The 10,366-nt window shown below is 50.2% G+C and overlaps 1 protein-coding gene across 1 annotated transcript; it reads right to left on the minus strand.

Moving 5' to 3' along the window:
- Nucleotides 1–6,190: 6,190 nt before the first annotated feature.
- On the minus strand, nucleotides 6,191–9,892 carry LOC137259357 (uncharacterized). Its single transcript, XM_067797034.1, has one exon. It carries the CDS (start codon nucleotides 9,890–9,892, stop codon nucleotides 6,191–6,193), a length of 3,702 nt encoding a protein of 1,233 aa, XP_067653135.1.
- Between the last annotated feature and the right edge of the window lie 474 nt (nucleotides 9,893–10,366).

Genomic DNA, 10,366 nt, shown 5'->3' on the forward strand with positions numbered 1-10,366 from the left:
TGGGATCGTAATAAGTATGGTGAAGCCATCGTACCCAGGCAGGCGACAAAGAGGAGGAGGAGGAGGAGGAGGAGGACTTGCTGCTGTTGTTGTTGTTTCTCTTGGGACGTCTCATGCTAACACTGTTGTAGATGTCACCCTCTGCTCTCGTTTATGATTAAAAGTCAATCCATTGACGCACTCGGTTCAGAGGGGAAGAGGGAGTCTCTGTCTTCTTCTTCTTCTTCTTCTTGACGCCAGCAAGATTCGATTGAGGTGGTGTTAAAAACAAGGCTTCTCCTCCTGGACGTTTAACAGGGGTGTCAGGTGGTGTTGCCTGTTGTGTGCCAGGTTGCTGGGTGGTGGATGCTGATCCTTTTGTTTTCATCATCCAGGACCAACGGAGAGGGTTGCCAATCAGTTCATGAGGGACGTTGCTGGAAGCGAGATACTGAGCCAGAACGTTCCAACCCCGTGGAGGATCTGCTTTGGTACGTTGTCGCACCAGATCATTGATGAGATCCACCATGTGAGTCCCAGGCATGGGTTCCCCTTCCACCACGAATTGACCGTTTTCATTCCAACCCAAGTCAGGATGGGCTTGTATCCGTGCCATCAGCTGTTTGGCCTTGGCTTGCAGCGTTTTAGGAATCGTTTGCACCACGTCATTCAGAATGAGGTCAGAGGAGGAGGAGGAGGAGGAGGAGTGTTCTGAAACAAAAGAATCAAAGAACAACATGAGTCAGTGACTCTGTAACCGGCTTCGCGCTCTCCATGCTTAGGATGACAGCTCTCTTAGTCTTAAGACTTGTAGACCTAAAACTTCTAGGCGACCTCTACACAGGCCAGAGTGTAACTCAGTAAGTAAACCGTACTTACGGGGAGCAGCTAGGAGGGGAGGAGTCCCTCCTTTCCCGAGGGGTGTTGTTCCTTCCTGATTGGTGTTGGCAGGGATTCCGTTCCATGGTTGCGTGTGGCTGGTGCGTCGTGCTGTTGTTGTTGTTGCTGCAGCTGCTGCTGCTTTGTCTTGAAACGCCAACATCTGTTGCAACAAGGTGTTATACTGCTGCTCTCTGTCCCTGAAGGGAATCGTGTCATCACGAACGAGGGTATCCATATCGTGAAGCGTGTGTAACCGTTTCTGTTCCAATAGGTTGGACTTGAGCAAATGACGTCGTTTTTCGTCTTGCAGACTTTGCCATACCTCTTCGGGGACCATCACCATCTTCCGTGCATGCTTCATCATGGTGCAGAGACAACTAACCCCAATCCGAGAGGATCCCTGTATTTATGATCATCGCCCCAACAGACCAGACACCAAAGGACCCACCACCGAGGCCAAGGCAGACAAGAGACCCAATCCCCTGCCTTTCTGTTGTAACAGTTTGCGTTTCTTGGCCACAGACACTTTCTTTTTCATCAACGTATGCATGAGGGGTCCATGCTTTTGTAAACGATGGCGTTGCTGTGCTGTCATGGGAATGTTACCTCCATACAAATTCACCACACATTCGCAGATGGCTTGAATCAGTTCAGACGGAGCATGTTTCAAAATAGCCTGTCGCATGGCTGGTGTTGCTGTAGGACTACACACATGACAGAGCGCTTCTTTGTGACGTTTCAAACGGGCAGACATGATGTTCCTGCTGCTACTGCTGCTACCATGGAACTGACGAGGATAAGGATGGGATACCTCTATTTATTTAGGGTAGCGTTGGTGGAGGAAGTGGGAGTAATGCCGTTGTCTTCTTGTTCTTCTTCTTCTTCTGGCTTCGTAACACCATGCGGGTCAAGGCTGCCCCTGGGTCTGTTTTCTTGTTGTTGCCCTTCTTGGTCTGTTTCCTGGAGTGACGACGCCCCTGAGGTTTCCTTTGAGGCTGTCTTTGAGGTGGCCTTTGAGGTTTCCCTTGAGGTTTCCTTTGGCGACGAGTTGGATGTTGTCGCTTCTGTTGTTCCTCCTGCAGGTAGGACTGCCAGTTCAACAAGATGCGTGTCAACACACCTGCCAACGTTCCACTGCCACTGCGTTTCATCAGGTAACTCAGACGTTCATCCACAGGCAAACGTGGATTGGTCATCTTGGTTAACACGTCTTGGTGTCTCAACAGCCAGGTCTTGTGTTGCGTCTTCAAAGGAACACGTCCTGCTTGCATATTTCTCACGGCGATGGAAAACCATTGCAACAGCCGATGACGTCCTTTGATAGCCACACTCTCTGCCAAAGGCAAGCGTTTCACAAGGCGGATGGGTTTGACTCTTCTGCGTGTCGTCGGTTTGGAGCGTGTCGGTTTGGTGGAGCTAGGAGCACGAGGTCGTTGAATCATGGCCGGAGACGTCAAGGGTTGAAAGGGTTGAATCATGGTAGGAGACGACGACGACGAGAACGAAGGGGTGACATCAAAAGAAGAAGAAGAAGAAGAAGGAGGCGACAAGGTGACGGCAGGTGAAGCACGATGCGTATAGACAGGGACAAACGTGTTTGCTGCTGCCGCCATGGTGGGAGTGGCGGGGTACAACTCTTTTAAGGAAGGTCTTCTGGGTTTGGCAGAGGAGGAGGTGGAAGCAGGAGGAAGAGGTGTCCTGAGACTTTCGTACAACCGTTGTACACCCGAGCGATGACGTTCGGTGGGATCACGTCCCAAGGTGGTGGGGAGGGTTTTATGAGCGGGTTTAAACAAGCCTGTGGCAACAACAGCACGTTTGCGGGGCTGGGTCTGTTTTCGTCTGTTTCCCATGGCAGGTCAGACTCAACTGATGGGTCAGGTCGACAGTCAGCGCTATTTATCACTTGGGAACGTAAAGGGTGGTGGGGTTGCGAAAGAGATGGGTACGCACACGATGCTCTTTGGCCGTGGTGGGTTTCAAGTCCAGAAACAGATAGGAATAAGGAGCCAAGGTGGCATCCTCGTAGGCTTCTCGAAGGAAAGCCATCTGTCCTGGAAAGATTTGTCGAGCCAAGTGATCCATTTGAGAGGCATCTCTCGGGTTTTTAAACAGCACCAGATAGTGAGCATTTAAACTAATGGTGCGATGATGAGGTGTTGAGGCAAAGAGGTTTTGCGTCAGGTACAACACGGACGTGTTGCGATGATGACTTTTCTTGGTAAACCATCGCAACACGTCCGCCTCTTCCTCTTTGCTATGATCGCCCAGAAAATCGTCAATGATCAACCAGTGGGGTGCAGGCAAACCACCCCCACCCCCAGCCCCAACAGACCCTGTTGCAGGTAACTGCGTGTTGGCTTCGCTCATGGTTTGCACAAAGGTCAGGGGAAGGTTTAACTTTGATGTCAACACTTCCAAATCTTCGTGCATGGGTTGCCATTCACTGTACACCCAAACGATCCCCTGAGGCAGTAGATCGAGAATCCCTGGTTGAAACACGTGTTCCAGCAACGTTTTGACGAACGACGTTTTACCCGACCCTGTAGGGCCTGCAATCAACATGGTAAAAGGATGACGTAACGTGAGTGGGGTGACCATGGCATCCACCAGGTCGTCGCCCCTTAACAGTGTCCCTGACTGTGTCCCTGACATGGTCCCTGACATGGTCCCTGACAGTGTCCCTGACATACGTCTTATCGCTCTGCAGGTGACACCAGAAATGACCTCAAGGATCAATGAACCTTGAAGATATATACAACACATTCAAACCATTCACGTTGAATTTTATTGGAACAACACCAACAACTTGTGAACCACAACAACAACAACAACAGATCACCACCAGTTCAAATGGTCGTGGGGATTACAAGTCGAACAACGTAGAAAGTCCATTTGTCCAGGAATGTCTGGATAGTCCTCGGGAGGCATCATCTCTGATGCAGTCATCTCGGATGAAGTCGTCTCTGGAGCCATCACGGATGTCATCATGGGATCTGTCGTCATCAGGCCTGAATGAGCAGACGTGTCGGCAGAAGTCTCAGCTGACACTGTTGTTGTTGTTGCTGTCTGCTTTGCATCAGTCATGGGGATAGTCGACGGTGTCATCTCTGGTGACAGCATCGGTAGTAGATCATACAAGTCTTGTAGATCAGGAGGCAACTCATCGTGGGGTGTTGCGTCGGGGCTAGCAGGAGAGGTTAACTTGTCGGGGCTGACATCAACAGTTTGCTGATCATTGTTCCACAGCACATCAGACGTCATCTGTTTCTTGACACTCTGTGGGTCTGCTGCCTTGGTGGTGGTGGTGGTGGTGGTGGTGGTGGTGGTGGTAGGTGCTTCCTTCTTCTTCATCTTCTTCGTGGTAGGGGTACCTTTGGGAGGGGTACCTTTGGGAGGGGTACCTTTGGGAAGGGTACCTTTGGGAAGGGTACTCTTGAGACAAGTACTCTTGGGAGAGACACTCTTGGGAGAGGGACCCTTGTGAGAGATACTCTTGGACACCTTCTTAGGGGATGTCTTGACGGGAACCTTCTCCTCCAACTTCTGTTTCTTTTGTTTTGGAGGAGCCGTGGCAGGGGTATCCATAGGATTAACCAGGGTCTTCTTGGTGGGTGTTTTCTTCTTCTTCTCGCTGACCACCACCACCTCCTCCTCCTCCTTCTGTGTCTTCCTCGTCATTGTGGCGGCAGGGGTTGTCCCTGGTGGTGGTATCACCACCCATTTAGGAGGGACGGCCTTGGGTGTCTTGACTTTTGTCTCTTTGGAGGATTCCGACTTACGAACGGAATAAGTGACACAGATGAGGTCCTCATGGATGATGAGTACGTCCTTCACATGATAACGTTCATCCTGGAGAAGAGCAAAGTACCTCGAAGGGGATTGGATGTATTCAGCCCTCATGATGTGGTCCATGTTGGAAGAAGGGAGCAGTGGACAATCTCTAGTACCTGTAACATGGAATGGTAAAAAATATTAACATCAACGTTTCGACGGTTGCATTGTGCAAGCATGATGCCCTCGGGCCTACAAATGCTCTGTGCGGTCGCGTACTTTGTTGAGTTAAGTAAGTGAAAAACCATACTTACTGTGCTGACGTGGAGATGCTGCCATGCTGACTGAACTGGTACGACTGAAGACGTCTCGATGGATCCCGAGTTTTTTATACAGCAGCTGCACGTGCTATGACGTCACGCATTGACGTCACGCATTGACGTCACGCATTGACGTCACGCATGGCGTCACGAGCCTGTTGCTTCTGCACCGCCTCTTGCACCGCTTGTCTGATCTGTTCTAAGAAGTGTCTCTCTTCCAGATACGTGGTGATCACAAACAGCAACGTGAACAACATGATGATGAATGACAAGTCTCACACACAAACTCTTCTTTATATATACACACACATGCGATGACATCATGACCTTGGATGACATCACTCATTCGTCTCTGTCACTGTGACTGGTTCTGCATCGCTTCTCTGACCTGTTCTAAGAAGTGACTCCGTGACTCCGTCCCTCCATAAGATCAGCATTCTACGATCATCCCAAACATCCTGCAGAGTCAGTTGTCGTCTGTCACTGGGTGGAGCCTCTCCGGGAGTCTCTGTGGGAGTCTCTACTCCCAACACTCTCATGGCGTCTGTCTCGCCACATTCCTTCAACGCTTTGCAAAAGAGGGTGTAAGCTTGGGGTCCTCACCGGGGCAGAACATCTAATAAAGCTCTGATCCGATTGTAAGAGGTTTGTGGTACCTCCATGATGTCAGCCTTCATGAAGAGGGTAAGGAGTTTAAACTCCACCAATTTGTCGACCACAGCTTCGATATCTTTGATGGCTACGACGAGACTGAGGCGATTGGTCCAGAGCTTATCACGGTGAACAGACTGCATCCTTTTGTGTTTTCTGGCTTGGGGGTGGAACATACTGAAAACCAAGAGGTGTGTGTGTGCTCTCTCTCTGACGACTAAAGTCGGAATGAGGAGTTGCGTTTAGGAGGTCTTTATGACGCGTGACGTCAGGACACGTGACTTTATGACACGTGACAACAGGGTTTGACCAATGAGGTGCTAGGAGGGTGTGCGACCATGGACTCCACCAGGTCTGTGCTTAACAAGATCATCATAAAAAAGGGTGACCATGGACTCCACCAGGTCTAACCCTGAAGACAAATGACACGACACATGAATATCCATACATCACATGATGTTTTATGACTCTTGATAAATAAACAAACAAACAAACAAACCATGTATACAGTATCAACAGTTTTCTTGTCCATGACATGATCAGCAACCACCACAACAGTCACTTTGTTGAGTCCTCAGGCATAGTCACTCGCCCTTATAGCCATAAGGTAGTGTTTCCACGGGCATGCCTTCGGAATCGTAAATCACGCGTCGCTTGGTGTACACCATGCGGTACACTTTGCTGGTGTCCTTGGACAGCAAGGTGTTGTTCTGGCGGAGTCCTGTCCGTACGATCCGACGTGGATAGGGGACTGTGATGCTGACTCGATCCCTCTTACAGATGAGGTTCTTCATGCTGTCAAAGTGAACGTATTGACTTGCCCTGTGATTGAGAGTAAATCCTCGGACTTTGCTGACAGCTACTACACTGCCGTCGGGTTGAGGATGCCGTAGCTTGTAGGTGTAGTTCTTAGGTCCTGCCGATGCAAAGATCTGAATGCTTTTGCCCCCTCCCAGCTCGTCGGTGAGTTCTCCCAAGGTGTCTCCCAGGGGAGGGTTGTACTGTAGGGGACGATGAATGTAAATGATACTGTCTGTATCAAAGTACAGGACGCGGCGATCCAAAGGTTTCAGGTAGGAGTAGAGCTTGAGACGGGCTTGTGCTGTGACCCAGGCTGCAATGACCACGTTGTGAGCAGGATGTGGGTCGTGAAATTCTGGGCGAAGTTCATACGTGACACAGAGGAGGTCTTCGTTGATAATGTTGAGATTCTTTACTTGGCAACGTTCATCCCGAAGGAGGGCAAAGTACCTTTGTGGAGAACTGATGTACTCTGTCCTGTCGAACCCGATACGTTGACCAAACCTGCCCCAGTGGTTGTTTAGGCAGGCTTTCGCGAGGGCACGTAGTCCAGGGTTTTTGCGAATGTGAGCACGATCCAACGTGACTCCTTCTTTTTGCTGAATCTCCCTGATGTACTCCTCGGGGTCTGTACAACCTTCAGGGTATCCGCTGGCCTCTTGTTTGATCTGGAAGAAATTGTTCACATACTTGGCAAACAATCCTCCCTCTTGCGTGTCAGGGTCGTAGGTGGTGAGACTGTCAAAATGCCAAGCCTCGTAGATGTCAAGGACTTGATAGCCGCACTCTTGAACGGCATACTGCAACTCCTTGCTGACGTAGGTGCCCACCCATGCTCGGCCTTCGTCACCGTGGGGACAGGAGCCAACAAACTCTTCTTCAGCACAAGTGCGACACAGAGGAAACAGCAGCTTGCCATGCACGCGGTAAGGAAGCACAGGATGGTAGAGGTCCGTGGGTGGCAAGACCCAACACTGAATGAGTCCATGTAGGTCAAACAAGTCTGACACGGGAGGATGATCCTTGATCTCGGGATGCCCCAAGGGGTACGTGCCATACTTGCAGATGTAAGGGTAGAGAGAACACACGTCCACATATTTGATCTCTTCCTCTTCCTTCGCTTCATAGTAGAGTTTGGTGGCGTTGGTGCGTCCTCCAAAGAAAGCCTCTCTGGGATCCAATGGGTCAGGCAGGTAAGCATGAGGTCCTTGCAGGGTGGTCAGGAACGCTCTCAGATCCTCGGTGTCTTTCTGTTCTTTCAAGAAATCACATTCCCACTGGGTCACTACTTGATCGATGTCAGGATGCTGTCGTAACACACCGAGCCGGTACATGGTGTGATGGAATCGTTCCCAAGGGGTTGTGCCCAGGGTGGCATGGGGTACACATCGGTCTGTCTTGTAACATCGAGTACATCCATGCCAGAAACAACCCAGGTATTCGTACACGGTACGTGTGTTGGCATCGTAACCGTCCACCGTGTAGCGGCTACCATCACCACCATCAAAGCCAGCTTCCCCACCATTACGAGCATGTTGTATGTGGAGGCCAGGGTGTTGATGCATGATCCAGTTCAACCAGTGCAGACACTGAAGAGAGTAACGACGCTGTGGACGATAACCTTTAGGAGGTATGATGGCAATGGTACGTGGTTCCAAAAACAGCTTTCTGAAAGTGAGCATGCAAGCCATGGGGAGAGTCACTGCTTCGTAGAAAGGGTCCATGTCATTCTGCTGAATGAAGATGTGACGAAAGGCAGCACAACCTCGACGTAAAATATCCACATCACTCTGACAGTAGGCCAACAGTTCTTCGTCCAGATCAAAGGCGACCCCTTCAGCCACTCGTGCATCGTACCAGGTCAAGAAAGCTTGACGTTCTGCAGGAAACATGCTGTCAGGATCATAAGTGGAGGCGGGAGGATAAGGACCCACATAACCTTGGTTATGGTCGGTGTTGAAAAAGTGTGGAAAGTATCCTTTCTTGAGTTCCGTCAATCCAAACGTTTTTGGAAACTGTTTGAGAGCCATGGTGAGGAAATTGAGGGAATCCTTAAAGACGAGACGCCCCACAGTCATCTGCAAGATGTGATTCCCTCGTAGCGTGACCTGCGGTGCTTTCACGAGATGGCGGTGGAAGTACTGTTGGAGCAAGTGCCCATCATACCCACGGTAATTGTGAGCCATGACCAACACTTCGTCATCGTCAATGGCAACGTTTTCTTCTTGTTCTTCGTCATCGTCTTCTTCTTGTTCCACATCAACTGGGGAGGATGGTTTGGCGTGTTTCGAGGGTGGACAGTTTGATGATGGTGCCTTCCGTTTCTTTACGGTTTTCTTTTCCACCAGACTGAGCAACCAGTCGCCCATGTCCTTCAAGGTGGTCGCCCCTCGAAACACTTTGACACGGCTAGGTCCTTCTCCTTCTTGACGCCATGGACACTTTTCACAAAGTTCGCTCGAGGCCTCGGAAATACATTTGCCACATCCCAGATGGACGACACACAAGTTGGGAACGTGTGTACCTTGATCTTGGGTGCATTCAAAGTCGTAAAAGATAAACTGACGCTGTTGCCGTTCTTTGTCTTCATTCCTTTTTTCACCATCATCGTTGCATTTGGGTGGTTCGATGGGTGTCATGTAGCACTGATGGTTGGGTTTCAAAGGCTCTTTGCAGATTTTGCAATTACGATTCGTGCCACACTTGTGGTTGGCCATCCCCTGGATGTGCCGAACGTTGACTTTGGCATAGCAGTGATGACAAGTGTGGATGGTGGAGCAGGTGCTGGGATGCTTGGGGGAAGCTGCTTGATGGCGCTGAAAACAGGTGGGGTTTCGAAACCATCCTCCACATTGAAGGCAGGAGAGTCCTTCGTTGACCACGTCACCACAGTACCCAGCATGTAGGCACCAATGGCAGCAAAATGTTCGGGTGCAGCGATGATCTTGTGGGTGATCATTCTTGATTTGGACAATGCATTGTTTGTTTTCCAGGAAAACGTTCAAACCAACAATGTTTTTGAGACGTCCGTGTCCCTCGCCAATACGATCAGGATCATCTACGTGCAGTAAGAAAATGTCCATCGTGTCGTCGATGTTCAAGTCATGGTTACTCTGTTGCACGTTTTCCACCTTGGCCATGATGTGTTCGCCCTGGAGGTTCTCCATACGTCGAAATGTGATTCGAATGGGTGTATCCAAGGCAGGGTGTTCTAGGGTCAGTCCCACTCGATCCCCATCATGGCCATTCACTTCGTTTCTGAGATCTTGCAAGACGGCATCAAATTGCTCCCTGAGAACGATGGGTAAGTCTTCAGGTTGTTGACGTTGCAGCCATGCTGGGTTAAACCTAAGTTTGTAGCGATGACTGTCAGTACGGAACTTTTTAGTGACTAGTTTGGACGCCGGCTCCAACTGGTAGGGTACAGGATCCTCTTCAAGGTCTTCTGATTCAAGTTCATCGCTGTTCGTGGTCGTTGACGGCATGATGAGAACTGTCAAGACCCACGCGGAGCCGACTTTATATAGACGGTTTATGACGTCACCCTATGACGTCATCGCAGGCTGAACAGAGTGAGCCAGTGCTGGCAGTGTTGGTCTTTGTCGGCCTGTGTCAGTCAACCAGGAGTTCGTGGAGTGCACCAGGAGTTGGTGAAGTGCTTTTTTTTTTTTTTTTGTTTCCGAGGGGCAGGCCAATGACGTCACACATCCTTATGGCGTCGCGTCACACGAGGCCAGTGATGCTGATTGGCGGTTCGCATCAGCGTGACGTCATCGACTCTATATATAAACTCGAGGTGTTCCAGCTTTTCCTCATCAGTTGCTGACTGAAGCCTGAAGCATGCAGACGTCTCCCGCCGTCGCCGCCTCCTCTGTGTCCTTTCGTTGCCGCCTGTGCGAAACAGATGACCACAGTTATCTGCACTGCCCCAAGGTGACCTGTACCGAGTGTGGTGTTCA

The sequence above is a fragment of the Haliotis asinina genome, chromosome 13, assembly GCF_037392515.1.
Source record: "Haliotis asinina isolate JCU_RB_2024 chromosome 13, JCU_Hal_asi_v2, whole genome shotgun sequence".
Taxonomy (NCBI): domain Eukaryota; kingdom Metazoa; phylum Mollusca; class Gastropoda; order Lepetellida; family Haliotidae; genus Haliotis; species Haliotis asinina.

What these genes read in the sequence shown, in the direction of transcription:
- LOC137259357 (XM_067797034.1), bottom strand. Translation starts at nt 9,892, where the DNA reads ATGCCGTCAACGACCACGAACAGCGATGAACTTGAATCAGAAGACCTT.